The sequence below is a fragment of the Leucoraja erinacea genome, chromosome 1 (genome assembly GCF_028641065.1).
Source record: "Leucoraja erinacea ecotype New England chromosome 1, Leri_hhj_1, whole genome shotgun sequence".
Classification (NCBI taxonomy): Eukaryota; Metazoa; Chordata; class Chondrichthyes; order Rajiformes; family Rajidae; genus Leucoraja; species Leucoraja erinaceus.
Window position 1 is genome coordinate 35,217,438 of NC_073377.1, and position 17,340 is coordinate 35,234,777.

Genomic DNA, 17,340 nt, shown 5'->3' on the forward strand with positions numbered 1-17,340 from the left:
TCCATCCTAGAGGGCTGTTCAGACTCAGTTGGTGAGTATTTTCCAAGAGAGTGGATAACAAATGTTGAGATATTATAGGAATCATGGCATATGGGATGAATAGAGAAAAGGGCTGCTGAGGTAAAAGATATTACTGGATCGCAGAGCAGGAATGAGCAGCTGAATTTCCTGTCAGAAAATCCTGAAAACCCATGGAGACCACTCAACCTACTTTCCATGATTTAACACAGAATAGATTACTCAATCAAGTTCTTCTTAAGTGAATAAAGATTTTTTTTTAAATACTTTTCTTAGAGTATGAAGTTTAAAATCAGTATCCAACAATTTTACAGTACTTTCACCTCAGCAACATTTGCTTAAATTCACTTGTTTCCATATCCAATTTCCAAATTTACAACCCAGAATTTCATGTCAATTTACTCCTCCCCACCTGTATAATACATCTTTTGAAAGTTAATTTAACTAATGTCTTCGAAAGCAGAAAGATTTGCCAATTAAAGTGTTGCTGTAAATATAAATACACAAAACTACATTTTGCCACACAATTCCCCATTAACGGGGTGCCGCAAGATTCGGTGCTGGGGCCGCAACTATTTACAATATATATTAATAATTTAGATGATGGAATTAAAAGTAACACTAGGAAATTTGCAGATGACACAATGCTGGGTGACAGTGTGAACTGCAAAGAGGAAGCTAAGAGGTTGCAGGGTGACTTGGACAGGTTGAGTGAGTAGGCAGATGCATAGCAGATGCAGTATAATGTAGGTAAATGTGAGGTTATCGACTTTGGCGGCAAGAATGAGGCAGATTATTATCTCAATGGTGCCAGATTAAGAAAAAGGGAAGTGCAACGAGACCTGGGTGTCCTTGTACACCAGTCACTGAAAGTAAACATGCAGGTACAGGCTTAAAGAAAGCTAATGACATGTTGGGCTTCATAATGAGAGGATTTGAGTATAGAAGTAAAGAGGTCCTTCTGCAGTTGTACAGTGCCCTGGTGAGACCACATCTGGACTATTGTGTGCTGTTTTGGTCTCCTAATTCGAGGAAGGCCATCCTTCCTATTGAGGCAGTGCAGCGTAGGTTCACGAGGTTAATCCCCAGGATGGTGGGACTGTCATATGAGGAAAGATTGGAAAGAGTGGGCTTGTTTTCACTGGAATTCAGAAGGATGAGAGGGTATCTTGTAGAAACATATAAAATTATAAAAGAACTGGACAAGCTAGATGCAGGAAAAATTTTCCCAATGATGGGAGAGTCCAGAACCAGTGGCCAGTCTAAGAATAAAGGGGAACTGAGAAGAGAAAAAACTTTTTCACCCAGAAAGTTGTGAATTTGTGGAATTATCTGCCACAGAAGGCAGTAGAGGCCAATTTACTGGATGAATTTAAAAGAGAATTCTAGGGGCTAGCGGAATCAAGGGATATGGGGAAAAGGCAAGCACGGGTTACTGATTGTGGATGATCAGCCAGGATCACAATGAATGGCTGTGCAGGCTCGAAGGGCCAAATAGCCTCCTCCCGCATGTATTTTCTATGATTATTGGTCCTTTGCTTAAAGTTGTTTTTTAAAAGTGTTAAGATTTGGGATTATTTGCATTTATCAAATGGTATATCGAATTTATTTTTATTCCCATTACCGCATTGCAGCTATACAATTCTTAACAGAATATGAATGTCTGTTTTATTGTTAAAATGAACAATTAAGCTATTTTCTTTGCAAAATGTTTTGCTCAAAAATAGTAATTGGTTCAGTTTAGGGAAAAAAAACCATTAAAAACTCATAATACAAGTATTATTTTACAGAACTTCACAGTTAAGAGAGACCAAGCAACATATTAATGTCAGCTTGTGAATAATCCTGAAATTACATAGGTCGGAACACAGATGCAAACAGCGGATCTAAAATGCATTTTCTAGAAAAACTATTTGAATTAGTCCAAATTTTAAGTAAAATTAAATCAAATCATTCTGGTAAAATAGGCCACTTCATCAAGACTAACTGGATAGTCTGTTAAGATAACCAGCGTATTATCGAAAATATCCCCATTGAAACTCTGCCATTTACCTTTTGGAAGGAAGATATCTCTTGCTTGTTTACCCTTTTCTAGAATGGGGGCTACCATAAAATCATCTCCTATCAGAAACTGTGTATCTACCTTATGTGCGTCTTTATTTTCAGGAGCTACCCACCATAGAGGCCTGATGATTGGATTACCTGTTTTAGTGGCTTCCTCTGCTAGTCGGAATATAAGAGGCCCAACTACTCTTTCTCGGAGCTGCGTAAATTTAGATGCAATCTTCAAAACATCAGCATCATATTGCCAAGGAGGGATTGAAAACTGCATGGCTGGAAGAAAAGCTGACAATTCAAGCCAGCGTATATAAAGCTCTCGGTCTGGAATCTCATCAAATCCATCCGTTTTATTTGGATAAACATTTCCTCCAATCATATCCGGCAATATGAAGGGGTATCCCAAGATGCTCATGGTGAGGGCCGTAGGAATCACAGACTTCAAACCAAGCTCATAACCCCAAACAGAATCACGGTCGATCATACGAACAAAACAAGGAAGCATCTGGGTTCTATATCCTACCCTCACTTCACCCAGTTTGCAGTGTGAAGATGCAACTTCAGCATATAGTTTACTATATATGCTGGGATCAGATAAAGGCTTCTGAGTGCTAAATTCTACAGGAAGGTAAGTGGTCTCTCCTGCATCAAATTTAAAAGAAACAATCCCATACTTTGATCTCAAGTGCTCCAATTTTTTCTGAAACCAATCTTTAGTTTCTGGGTTGGTGAAGTCTAAGACAGCTGCAATCCCATTCCACCATTCCACAAGACCAGGAAGTCTCCCACTGGTGTCCATCACAAAATATGAACTTTCAATTCCTTTAACAAAACTTGGTGAATTGTAGTTAACAAAAGGATGGACCCACAAGGTCACCTGGAATCCATCTTTGCTCAGCTTCTGCAGCATTTCCAAAGCATTTGGAAACTTCACTGGATCAAAGTCAAATTCACCGTAGCTACTGGAGTACCGGTCATCTATTTCAATATGACTGCAATTGAATTGATATTTCTTAATTTTTTCTGCATAGTGCAACACTTTATCCTGGTTAACCTTTGTTTTATACAACGCCCATGTTGACCATAGAGGGTACATGAACATACTTTCTGAAGGTGTAACTTCAGGCTTTTTGAAATGTTTTTTGGCCATATATCGGTGGATACTTTTCATATCAGAACCAGCACAGACTTGATAACTTAGATGCACAAATGGTTGTTGTCCTGTTGGTAATTTAAATGGAGAATCTTTGTATCTAGCGTGCAAACAAAATGCTTCTCTATTTGAGCTGTTCCAACCAATGTGTAGAGGGACTGAATCATTAACTCGAATGGCTACAGACTTATTTGAGATCCAATATCTTTCCATAATTCCACCAAAGCCTTCACGTAATGAATGTACATCACCTGTAACATATGGCTTTGGATCTACTACACCTGAGAGTTTGATAGGCCAGTGCTGTGAACTAGTCTCGGCTCCTCCATACCAATAACCATCTGCCCAATACATGCAGTGTTCAACAGCAGAGTCCAGTACCTCAGTTCTCCATTTGATGTTGAAGCAAGTTATGGAATCTTTGGGCTTCAAGGTCTCAATAAAAAAATCCACTTCTTTATCAGCATTTGTGCAATTTATCCAAACTCCAGTCTCATCTTTAAAACACGACTCAAGGTTAATAGGGGCAGACTTGAAGCCCATTTCAAATAAATCTGGACCGTCAGTCTTCTTGATGATAAATCCATCCTCGTAGAGCTCCAAATCATCGATCTTAATACAATTTACTTTCTTCAGCGATGCTGAATAATAGCACCATGCAACTCCAGCTGCAATTATCAGTAACACACCCAGCAAAACTGAGCATATTAATGGTTTAGCTTCTTTGGACTGTTTTTCCCTAGCTGCAGGCAGATTTCCTGGCACAACTTGGTACATTGCATCAATCCGTGTGTTTTCTCCTCTACCTGCCCGGTGTTGCAGCTGACGATTGTAGTTATGAGGCATAAGGTTGTCATTGGGTGCTCCTGAGACTTCAGAACTATGTAGCTGATCCACGAATAGTTTATCGTTGAATGACCACGTGAAGCCACAGAGCAATGTGTTGGAACTCTAGATGATAAAAGGAAAAAAGACGTAACATCTTAGCTTGCCTAATACCAGACTTGCAAATTCAAATACATTTTCAGCAATTTAAAAGATTAAATTCTATTCCCATTTTGCTTTTTTCTTTTACTTCAAAAGCAGTTAATAAAATAGTGACATAACAGATCATCTTTTGGTTAATGGGTCTGCTAACATATTTCACTCAGTGCTTAGACCTTTAGTTCATGCTTATTACCTTAATATTCCAGAATCCAATAAGCTTCACTGCTTATAAAAAAACGATTCTTATATTTACATATTACTTCAGCAATTGAACCCTCCGATTTAAAATTTACTTTAAGTGTATTCAATTATTGATCCAACAATAATATAGGTTTCCAATCACTGCTTAAACTTTTAATTGTTACAAAAGTAATTGTGCATGGTTTACAAAATAATCAAATCCTCTTGTAATAAACTGTTGAAAAGAGACACCTTTGAATCAATAAAAACCTACATTCATATAAATATTTTTTTTATTGATTATAGGTAGACCAGCCAATTAATTAAATACCACAATAGCACTGTTAAGTTAAAATTATTGACCTCATACATATAGCTTTTAGATAGGTCCAAACATGCAATTTTTAGTTTAGTGATTGTCAATACGTATCAGATCTAAATCATCTAATTGCAGCTTCATAGAACATAGAGGAATACAGCACAGGAACAGGTTTCTCGGCCCACAATATCCATGCCGAGCCCGAAGCAAAGGCTTCTCTGCCTGTACATGACGCATTTCCCTCCATTCCCTGTATGTTCATATGCTAACCAAAATAATAATAATAATATTTTATTGTCATTGCACGTCAGTGCAACGAGATTTAGTATGCAGCTCCAACCAATGAAAAAGAAAAGTAAAATAAATAAATAAGTAAAATAAATACTTATTAGTATTTTATTTGACACAATTATGTCTGCCCCCACCACCACCACCTCCCGCAGTGCGCTCCAGGCACACACTACCCTCTGTTTAAAAAAGACAAAGCCCTGCACTGTGCCCCTCTCGCCTTAAAGTTATGCCCTCTAGTATTTGATATTTCAATCCTGGGGAATAAAGTTCTGATTGTCTAACAAAACCTCTCAATTTTTTATACGTATCTAAATGGTCTCCCCACATGCCAGAGAAAACATTTCCAGTCCGTCTAATCTTACCCTGTGGATAATATCATCTTATCCAAGCATCATTCTAATAAACATCCTCTGCAACCTTTCATATGCCTCCACAGCGCGGGACAACCAGAACTGCACACAATACTCCAAATGCTCCTCACCAAAGTCTCATAAAAATGCAACATGACTATCTTGACTCTTATACTCAATGCCCTGGCCAGCGATGGCAAGGATATCATACGCCTCATTACCACTCTATCTACTTGTGTTGCCACATTCAGGGAGTGATGGACTTGAACCCAAAAATCTCTCTGTACATCAAAGGGACATGCCATTATTTATATATATTTCCCCTCGCATTCAACCTCCTATTGTACAGCACCTCACACTTGTTCATGGATTGAGCTCCGTGAATTAATATTGAATCTTTTCATAAGCTTCCTTTTTCATTTTTGCCTAAATTTGCATCTTTCATCAACCTGGGTTCTCAAACCTTGCCATTCTGGTCTTTAACTAACTCTCACATCAAACATGGAATAAATACATAAATTGCTGGAGTAACTCAGCTGGTCAGGCTGCATCTCTGGCGAACATGGCCAGGAAACATTTTGGGTTGGGACCCTTCTTCAGATTGATTTAGTCTGAGGAGTAGTTTGTAAACCAAGATCTGCAGTTTCTTTTTTCTATATCAGATGTGGAGTTGCCTAATACCAGCTGCTTATAAACTATTCTCCCCAGTTCCTGAAAAAATACTGTCATAATTAGCCTTCTCCCAATTTAGCTCTTTCCCCAAGGTCCACACATCCTTAGGAATAGCTAACCAAAAACATACACTGTTCCAAAATACTCCCCAATGAAACTCAAACATTGAGTGGACTACTCAAGAAATCCAAACATCTTGGTCAATAATGAGGAAATTAAAGTCACCTAATACAACAACCTGATGCTTTCATGCCTATATATATTTTACTCTATCCCCCATGGGATATTGGGAGACATATACTTTAAACTCATTGCAGTAATTGCGCCTTTCTTATTTTTCGGCTCTACCAAATTGCTTCACTGGACGAGTGCTCCAGAATGTCCTCTCCAAGTGCGTCTACACCATTCTTCCTGATCAGTAGTCCACAACACTTCCTACATTGAAGCAAACACACTTCAGCCGATTAAATTAATTGAAAGCGAAAAAAGAGAAAATAATATCTTTACCAATAACAGTTGAACCTCATGGTAGAATTGATAGGTTCTGAGACAGCCTGATAAAGTTCATGCCAAGAGGGCTAACCTAGAATGAGAGAACATGGTTTTAAAATACGTTATTAACATTTAAAGCTGATAGAAGGTGGGATTTACTCCTCTCAGGGGAGCGAGAATCTTTGGAATTCTCTACTTTGAATGTAGAGTTATTAAAGGTTTACGTTTATCATTGTCATGTGTACAAGGTACAATCAAACACTTTGTTTTGCATGCTATCCACTCTGATCAGATACTATACATAAATACAATCGTCAAACTCAAATACAATAGGTAGAGCAAAGGGAACGGTGCAGGATGCAGAATATATTCTCAGCGTTGTAACGCATCAGTTCCATAGGCAAAGTCCAATGTCCACAATGGGGTAGAGGTGAATCAGACAGTACCATACCTATGGAAGAACCATTCAGATGCCTGATAACAGAGGGGAAGAAGCTGTTTCTAAGTCTAGTGGTGTTTGCTTTCAAGTTGTGTACTTCCTGCCCAACAGGAGCAGAAGAAAGGAATGACCGGGGTGGGACAAGTCTTTGATCATGTTTACCCGAGACAGTGTTAAATGTAGATTTAGTCAGTGGTGGAGAATCTGGCTTATGCGATGGACTGGGCGACATCTACAACCCTCTGCAATTTCTTGCAGGCTTGGGCAGATCAGATCTGCTCCCAAACTAGGCTGCGATTCAACCCTACAGCATATTTTCTATGGTGCATCTGTAGATGTTTGTACAAGTTATTGGAGACAAGCGGACTTTCCTCAGGTGTCACATTCCTTCTAGGCTGTCACTTCAATGTGGTTGGCCCTGAACTGAAGGACTGTACCACTGGATGTGGGGTTTCTTTGACCAGCATGAACGTGATGAGCTGAACGGCAACATCCCTCTGTACATCAATGCTGTTACGGGTTAATTTCATGTTTTCTCCTTACATTCGACCTCCCAAAGTTCCAACACTTCACACTTGCTCGTGTTAAACTCTATCTACCATGTCTGCTCATTTATGTATCTGATCTATAGCCTGCTCTATTCTTTGACTGCCATCCTCACTATCCACGATCCTAGCAGTCTCTGTTATCTGCAAACTTACTAAACATGTATTTATGTCCAACTCATTTATATATATCATAAACAAAGGCTCCAGTGTAGATCTTTCCTGAACTCCACTGGTTACAGTCCTCCAGCCTGAATATTGTCCTCAACCACAACCCAATATCTTATATCAGTAAGCTAGTTATGAATCCATACGACCAAGTCCCTGTTAATCCTGAGCATTTCAGCAAGACATTTGATTAAAATGTTCTGGATCAGCCCACCATGGGAGACTTTATCAAATGCCTTATTAAAATCCACCAAGACAACATCTACTACCTTACCCTCAGCATGCACCTTCGTCAGTCACCTCCTCACAAATCAAGTTAGTAAAACACAACCTGCTACGTATTGAGGGGGTGCAGCGTAGGTTCACCAGGTTAATTCCCAGGATGGCGGGACTGACGTATGATGAAAGAATGGGTCGACTGGGCTTGTATTCGCTGGAATTTAGAAGGATGAGAGGAAATCTTATAGAAACATATAAAATACTTAGAGGATTGGACAGGGTAGATGCAGGAAAAATGTTCCCGATGTTGGGGGAAGTCCAGAACCAGGGGTCACAGTTTAAGAATAAGGGGTAGGCCATTTAGGACTGAGATGCGGAAAAACTTTTTACCCAGAGAGTTGTGAATCTGTGGAATTCTCTGCCACAGAAAGCATTGGAGGCCAATTCACTGGATGTTTTCAATGGAGTTAGATTTAGCTATTAGGGCTAAGGGAATCAAGGGATATGAGCAAAAAGCCAGAATAGCATTCTGATTTTGGATAATCAGCCATGATCATATTGAATGGCAGTGCTGGCTCAAAGGGCCGAATGACCTACTCCTGCACCTATTTTCTATGTTTCTACAAAGCCACACCAACTGCCCCTTCAGAAACCCATTCTTTTCCAGTAAATTCCATCCTAAAGAATCCTCTCTGATAGCTTCCCTACCACTAACACGTGGTTCCCTGGCCTACAATTCACTAGATTCTCTCCACTTCCCTTCTTAAACAGAGAATAACATTAGCTACTCTTCAGTCCTCCAGGACAGCTCGAGGAGATACAACATCTTAGTCAATGTTATGCTATCTCCTCTCATGCCCCTCTTACTAACGCTTCTATTTTTTACAGGCTAAATTTTATGTAGGGCAAGAATGGCAGAATTTTTCATCGTATATATTTTTAATCACCCAATGTGCCTTTAAATCCAATAGCTAAAGCACATCTTCAGTCATGACCTCTCCCTTTCTTCTACTCATTTCTGTTTCTAAAATGCAACAAGGAGTCTCACAATTAGTGCCATGAGTCACTGAAGCATAGGACGAAAACAGGTCAATATTTAGTTGTGCATAATTATACACATTACTCAAGTACAACCTTTACCATCAAGCATAAATTATGCACATAAAGATAGATTTAAACACAACTTTAAAGTTGACTACATTATAGCATTGGTTGGAATAGAAAGTGTTTTCCGCACAGTTGAAACCACAGCTCTGCATTGGTTCATCATCATGTTGCTTATTTCATCCAAACCAGGCAGGATCTGCAATGTTCAACGATCAATTCACTCTCGTCTTACATTTCATTACATTTACTTTTTAGTTGCTGTGGAGATGAAATTCACATCTTCCTAAGTGAGTCAATCCTTTCGATATGCGCAGAGAATGTGTGCCAGTGTCAAATTTCAATAAGCAGACATTGATATCAACCATCAGAAGTCACTGGATAGCAGCGATTCCCTTACCTTATTTGAAAGGGAAAACTGCTGCTGTAGAAATATTACAGTTCACGATTCAAAGCTCTTAATTTTACTTCCACTGACAAAAAGATTTTAAAAGGTCAAACTTTCTTATGTGGAAAGAAAATCAATAAAAATGTAATTCAAATAAATGAGGCTATCGTTCAAAAAGAGCTTGTCACTGTACCTAGATACACACAATAGTAATAAACTATTTATGTTACTATTGGGAGTAAGCTGAGCACAGGTACCACTGACATACTGATTATCCTCATGGCTCATCCAATGTTAACTTGCTGATGAGGTCCCAACCCAAAGACAAGGCTTTGTGCACTGAAATGCTATCATGCCACATGGAGGAGAAATCCTATTTACCCTTTAACACCATGCTTATTATTTGGCTTCACTCAATTTGATAATTTGCAGAATTATTTTTAAATATCATTATGGTTTTGCTGTTTTAGTCATAATACCCTCCATCTCTTGAAATATCTGCCTTTCCTCAAATCTGAACAATGACTCTACTCTAATGGTTTGAAACACTGGAATTTCCTTACTACTATGCCTCCTTTAAGATGAACTTTAAAAATAACTAACCAAGTTTTTGAAAGTATAGCCTTCCACCACTTCTGTTGATTAATAGTAAGATTAAACGAGAACTTACCAGTTCGAAGTTTGATCATTATTTTATGAGGAGTACGTTGAGGGAATACGTGAAGAAACCCGCCAGGACGCATGCGTGTCATTCTTCAAAGCAGCGGTGTGAAATCACAGATAACTGTAATGACTTAAACATAGTAAGGTTAGAGAAAGAAATACCAGTTGAGTATATGATCATGGGTGGGAGCGGAGGGCACGTATTCCCTCTACGTACTCCTCATAAAATAATGATCAAACTTCGAACTGGTAAGTTCCCGTTTAATCTTACTATTTTACTTTGGAGTCACGCGAGTGACTACGTGAAGATTTCAAAGCTCTGTGATTTCATGCCGTGGAAACGAATCCATGCATCACATCTGCCTTAATGACTGTAGGAGGAATTGTGTCAACATATTTTAGACATGAATCCGACATTGAAATCCATGAATTGATTAACACAAATTATAGCCCCTATTTATGGGGTAATTAAATTACAGAACTTAAATTGTTTCTGCAAATGTTCCAGGTTTAATGACTGGTTTATGATAAAATAGTTGGAATGTTTTTTCCCCTGACCATCCTGCTGCCTTGAGGATTTGGTCCATTGGTACATCAAACTGCATAGCTGCCGATGTAGCTGCAGCCCTGGTGGAACGAGATTTAAAATATTAGTATCCACTCCAGCCTGTGTTAGAACCTGTTTCAGCCATCTTGAGATGGCCTGGACCGACACTTTTTTGTGTGGTTGCTTATGGCTGACTAAAAGTGCCTTCTCATTGCCTCTGATGATTTTCGTTTTCTCCATATATAACGACAAATGTTTTACTATACATAGATGATCATCTGTTAAGTAAGACCTAAATTCGATATTGAGGCCCGCTGATCCCTGTCTGTTCGGTTTCACCAATTCATAAATATGAAACGTAATGTTTTCAGATGAAGAAGTCATGTTGTCCAGTCTTAATTTATGTAATGACTGTGCCCTTTGTGCCGTGACCAATGCCATTAGCATGACTGTTTTTAATGTCAGTCTATGTAGGGACAGAGCTGTTGCTGGACAGAAATTCCTGAGCATCTTCAGGACAATACTCACATCCCATATTTGGGAGTACCTGGTTCTTGGGGGAACATTCCGGGATATACAGTTACCTGGTGTCAGGTGTCCTCCAGGTTTTGGCCAGTCTGGTATGGCTGTATGAAGTTGGACACCATGTCCAGTAGATTTTCACGTTCCTGCACCCCCTGCACACTTGATTTCTGTTCTGCAAACCCCTCTTCAGGATCAGCCCAGAACTGACCCCCAGTACTCCCCTCTGACAAGGGAGAAGCACTGTGCAGCTCTACAAGAGGTGCTGCTGTGGGTTTTACATAGAGCCCACAGTGACTCAACTCCATCTCCCGGAGCCTGTCACGTTGGAGCAAATGCTCCACACACCGCTCCATCCGGCTCCAGCGCTCACGGTCGCTGGCCGCCCGCGGCTGCTCAAAGTCGGACTCCTCTGAGTCCACGACTTTGATGGTTTTTTGTCTTGCCTTACCGCCCGGCCGCGGAGTGGATCTGGCCGGTGCGGAGGCGACATCGGGCACAGCTGATCCCATTATAGGTGATTCAAGTGCCGCTGGCCGCTGCTAGCCCACCAGCTTTGTCGCAGCCCGTTGGTTTCTCCACCTGTAATCAGCATGGGAAAACACAAAAAGACCGCAGCTCTTACCTGCAGGTCCTGGTTTAAATTGTCGCTACGGGGGAACGTCGTTCCACCCCGCCTCCTGCCGTTTTCGACTTGTCAAAAGTCGACGGCCCCATCTGAATAGTCTCCCGCCCGGCCGTGGTGTTCTGGCCGGCGCGGGACCAAAAGTCGGCACAGCTGATCCCTTACGGGGCTTGTGCCTTCAGCTGCTGCTGGCTCCCGCAACTTCGCGGTCCTCCCCAGCCAGCTTTACTCGCAGCACTTGTGGACAGTATTTTGTCCAGCTTCCCCCCCTGTGCAAAAACAGCGCGGGGACAAAAACTACCGCAGAGTAAATCACTTACCTGCAGGTCGCGGTTTCAAACTTACCGCTGCGGGGGACCGCTCCGCCCCGCCTGTCGTTTCGCAAACGTGAAAGCGATATGTCACGCATGCGTCCTGGCGGGGTTCTTCACGTAGTCACTCACGTGACTCTGAAGTAAAATTCTAACATATTTAACTATATTTTCATACACAAGAATATTTTTCTGTTAAAAGGGTGTGGCACAAGGCCAAGTGTTTGTTAATCAGTTAATAGATCTAGGATAAAAAAAAGAGAATAAAATTAAACTAAAGAACTTCCTTGCATCACAGCATTCCAGGAGCACAAACCAAAACCTTAAATTACTTATTTACCTACGGTCGTGCAGGATTGGCATAATTAAATTGCATGTCATTATATTGCACAAATAAGCACCTCATATCATATATATATCCTTATCATGTATTTACACACTGTAAATGGATCGATTGTAATCATGCATTGTCTTTCTGCTGAGTGGTTAGCATGGAACAAAAGCTGTTCACTGTACCTAGGTACATCTGACAATAAACTGAACTGAACACATTTAAAACTACATTTTTAACCTATTTTCCAGGAGATACACTGCTAACAAAAGCCGTAGCTCATTCTCAAGCCTTTTTACCAATTCTTGAAGTCTGGTCTGGAGGCTTTCTTCATCTTCACCACAATGGTGTGAAATAACTTTAGGTTTTTTTTAAAGTTGTTTTTTAAGTTTAGACCATAATGATATTTAAAAATAATTATGTAAATTTTCAAATGGAGTGATGCCAAATAATAAGCATGGAAACATGCCCTTTGGCCCAGTGAGTTCCTGTTCCTGTTCGCATTAGTTCTATGTTTTCTCATTTTCTCATCCTCACCCTACTCTTTAGGGGCAATTTTTACAAGGGCTAAATACCCAACAACACAGACTTCTTTGATATATGTGAGGAACCCGGAGCACCCACACGGTCACAGGGAGAAAGTGCAAACTCGACACAGACAGCATCCGAGGTCAGGATCAAAACTGGAATCACTTGCGTTGAGACAGCAGCTCTACCAGCACCATGGCTGTGCTGCCCTAAGGTGAAGATATCCGATTTAATGTAGGCCAATGACCATACCCCGTTTTACATTCTGATGATTCATATGAGAACGAGTCAAGGTCATGCGAGTAAACAGCCTGTCTGTTTGCAAAGCTGCGCTTTTATTGCAATTCCTGCTGCTCTCCAGCTCTACATGCGATTCTTTTTAACGTCAAAGTAACAGCTTTCAGTGTACATCAGAACAGATATTCTGAAGGCCGTTTACAGTTTTGAATTAATGCCTGTTACTTTCACATGATCCTGAATAATCCTCAACAGCATTAGCCAAATTGGATTTACCCTGCCTTTTGTAGACAGGACACATTGGGTAATTTTCCACATTGTCTGGTAGATGTCAGTATTGTAATCACACTGGAATTGCTTGGCTAGAGTTACAGCTTGTTTTGGAACCCAAGGCATCAATATTCAAGTGGGGATTATTTCTGTTACCACAGCATTTATCCTCAGATCTGATCCATTGCTTTCAGTCTTTTCTTGATTTGTCGAGTTGAAGTGAAGACAAACCTTTGTGATGAGGGAGGGTGCCAGGACTTACAAGATGAACAGAGTTATTTAGAATGCTTCAGTCTCACCGTTACTGCAGATTTTTAACAGATTCAATCTTTATTGTCATTGTGCAGTGTACAGTACAGGGACAACAAAATGCAGTTAGCATCTCACCCAGGAGAGCAAATATATATATTTTGCTGTTCCATTATTCTATATGTACATACATTAGCAATAGTGCATTTTTTCTGGGGGAAGGAGTGTCCGGGGGGGGTGGGGGTGACTGGCAATCACCAAGGTGCAGAGTTAAGTAATGTAACAGCCGCAGGGAAGAAGCTGTTCCTGAACCTGCTGGTCCGGCAACGGAGAGACCTGTAGCGCCTCCCAGATGGGAGCAGGGTAAACAGTCTGTGGTTGGGGTGAGAGCAGTCCTTGACGATGCTGCGCGCCCTTCGCAGACATCGCTTGCTTTGGACAGACTCAATGGAGGGGAGTGAGGAACCGGTGATGCGTTGGGCAGTTTTCACCACCCTCTGCAGTGCTTTCCGGTCGGAGACAGAGCAGTTGCCATACCATACTGTGATACAGTTGGTAAGGATGCTCTCAATGGTGCAGCGGTAGATGTTCACTAGAATCTGAGGAGACAGATGGACCTTCTTCAGGAAGAAGAGACGCTGGTGAGCCTTCTTGACCAGTGTTGAGGTGTTGTGGGTCCAAGAGATGTTGACCCCCAGAAACGTGAAGCTGGAAACACGTTCCTAATGATGAGAATATTCTTAGAGCTTCCTCTTAGCTCTTTAATTGACTACCGTCATTCATGACTAGATATAATCAGGCTGCAGAACTATCATCTATTGGAGCACTGATTCTTCAGCAGATGAGGACGATAGGTGGTATTTCTTGCTACAACTAATCTCAGAATCTACAATATTTAGTCCCGACCTATAAACTAATTCCTCCAACCTGTGTACCACTGTGCCACCATCTCAGATAAAGCTGTTCAGGCAGTGGGCACGCTATGTACCTAACATTTGTGATGAGAGTCTAGAACATTGCTTGTACTGTCTGCAATATTCTGAATGCAACTATGTCAGACTGATAGTACACAAAAAAGCTGGAGAAACTCAGCGGGTGCAGCAGCATCTATGGAGCGAAGGAAATCGGCAACGTTTCGGGCCGAAACCCTTCTTCAGACTGATGTCTGATTAGACCACAAAACAAATCTCCAAATTTGGCCACTGTCCCCAGGTTTTATATTTAGGTAGAAGATAGGCCATTTGGTTTATCGAGTTTATGCTGGCTCAGAACATTCCTTTCAGCCTAAAACCCGATAGTTCCCTATAACCTAATGGTCTCAAATGCCCCATCAGTTCCCTTCCTTCTCAATCTAAAACAGGGACAATTTACACCAGCCAATTAATTTACCAGCACGTCACTGGGACGAAGGATTACTCGGGGAGAAATCGCGGAGCGTGTAAATGCCACACAAACAACATCCGAGGTCAGGATCAAACCGGGGTTACTGAAGCTGTACGACAGCAACTTCACGGCTAACTGGAAAAAAAACCGAGAAGTCCAAAATCGTTTGAAACTGCCGAGAAGGAAAAGACCTGAGAGAAAGTTATAACGAGATACATAATTAGAAAGCGGAACTGCAGATGCTAGTTTGCAAAGACGCAAAGGTGCTGGAGTAATTCAGCGAAACAAACAGCACCTCTGGAGAACAGGGATAGATGATGGGACCCTTCTTTAGGCTGATTCCACAAAAAGGACACAAAGGGATCAGCCTGAAGAAAGGTCCCAACCCGAAACATCACCGATCACTGCTTTCCAGAGACGCTGCCAGACCCGCCGAGTTATTCCACTTTGCACTGTATTCTAATTTTAACATAATTAGAAAAACGTAACACCCCTTTTGAAGAGAACAGCGTCTGAAGAAAGGTCTGGCCCCGAAACATCACCGATCCCTTCGCTCCATAGATTCCTTCGCCTCACCCGCTGGGTTTCTCCAGCATTTTTGTCTACCTACCCTTTTTGAAGAGATGTGTTACTAGGAAACGTCCGAGCTTTCTACGCAGAAAAAGTAAATGATCACAGCGATCCCGAGCCATGCATTAACAAAACTAACCACATCCAACGCCAAGGTAACAAGAACAAACTCCCTCGCGTCTGAAACATGGAATAATTCATCAAAACACCGACTTTCTTTCTCAGCATCAGAGCCCCCAGGCAGACAGACAGACAGACTGTTTTAATAGTGAGTGGGAGCCACAACCAGCTAGTTTGTGCTGAGCAGCTACAATTGGAAATGCAATCAGCAATCAATGGGCCTCTCTCTGTAGACAGAGCTAGAGGGAAATTTGAAAAGAAGAACTCACCAGAGACGGCCAATTATAAATGTGTGTGTTGGCTGTGGGCGAAGGACGGAGCATTTATTTGCTGCTTCTTACATCAGGTCTTGTTCCTGGTCCGGCGCCGCTGCCGCTGCACCCCCCCACACACAACACAACACTATATACACGACACACACACTACACTGGACACGTCCCTCACTCTCCTCCTCCTCCTCTGTCCAGCAGCGGATGCAAACCTCAGGCCCAAGCTCTGACGTACATCCGCCACGCACCTCCAATGCATTCTGGGAATTGTAGTTTAATAAAACAATAATAAATTCAATTCAATTCAACTTTAATGTCATCGCACAAATACAAGTATCAGTACAACGAAATGCAGTTTTGCGTCAGACCGTAGTAGTTGTACATAAAGAGAAAAGACAAGAAAAAAATAGAAAGAGAGAAGATACAGAATAGTCAGGAAATACAGAATGATTAAACAAAGGGGGACGGAGGGACCAGAGAGTCTATCGTCGGGATTCCGAGTTCAGCAGTGTGATTGTGTTGTTATAGAAGCTTTTCCTCATCCTGCTGGTACGTGACCTGAGGCTCCTGTACCGCCTCCCTGATGGGAGGAGGTCAAACAGTCCATGGTTGGGGTGTGAGGGGTCTTTGATGATCTTCCCAGCCCGTCTCAGACACCGTTTTCGGTGGAGGGCATCCATGGCAGGGAGCGGGGCACCGATGATGTGCTGCGCGGTTTTCACCACCCGTTGTAGTGCTTTCCTGTCCGCAGCAGTGCAGCTGCTGTACCATACCGTGAAGCAGGTGGTCAGGATACTCTCTATGGTACAGCGGTAAAAGTTGGTCAGGATCTGGGGGGACAGGTGGGCTTTCTTGAGCCTCCTAAGGAAGTAAAGGCGCTGCTGTGCCTTTTTGATCAGCTTGGAGGTGTTGAGGGACCAGGACAAGTCCTCCGAGATATGCACTCCGAGGAATTTATAGCTGGAGACGCGCTCCACCTCAGTCCTGTTGATGTGGATGGGGGTATGACTGCCTCCTCTGGTCTGCCTGAAGTCGACAATAATCTCCTTCGTCTTTTTGGAGTTGAGGATGAGGTTATTGTCGGCACACCAGGTGGTCAGGTGCTGGATATCATCCCTGTAGGCCGACTCATCGTTGTCGCTGATCAGTCCTACTACCGTGGTATCCTGGAGGAGGGTTTCGGCCCGAAACGTTGCGCATTTCCTTCTCTCCATCGATGCTGCTGCACCTGCTGAGTTTCTCCAGCATTTTTGTGTACCTTCGATTTTGCAGCATCTGCGGTTCCTTCTTAAAAATTTTTATTACGGACTCGATGTCCAGACAAGGGGCAAC

At 41.8% G+C, this 17,340-nt stretch overlaps 1 protein-coding gene across 1 annotated transcript; it reads right to left on the bottom strand.

Moving 5' to 3' along the window:
• Positions 1–285: 285 nt before the first annotated feature.
• On the bottom strand, positions 286–16,168 carry myorg (myogenesis regulating glycosidase (putative)). The gene is made up of 3 exons (XM_055632722.1): positions 16,009–16,168; positions 6,536–6,611; positions 286–4,180 (listed from the first exon to the last, which is right to left on the bottom strand). Exon 3 carries the CDS (start codon positions 4,073–4,075, stop codon positions 1,964–1,966), a length of 2,112 nt encoding a protein of 703 aa, XP_055488697.1. The 5' UTR covers positions 4,076–4,180; positions 6,536–6,611; positions 16,009–16,168; the 3' UTR covers positions 286–1,963.
• Between the last annotated feature and the right edge of the window lie 1,172 nt (positions 16,169–17,340).

Coding starts and splice junctions, on each gene's coding strand:
- myorg (XM_055632722.1), bottom strand. CDS start 4,075: ATGCCTCATAACTACAATCGTCAGCTGCAACACCGGGCAGGTAGAGGA.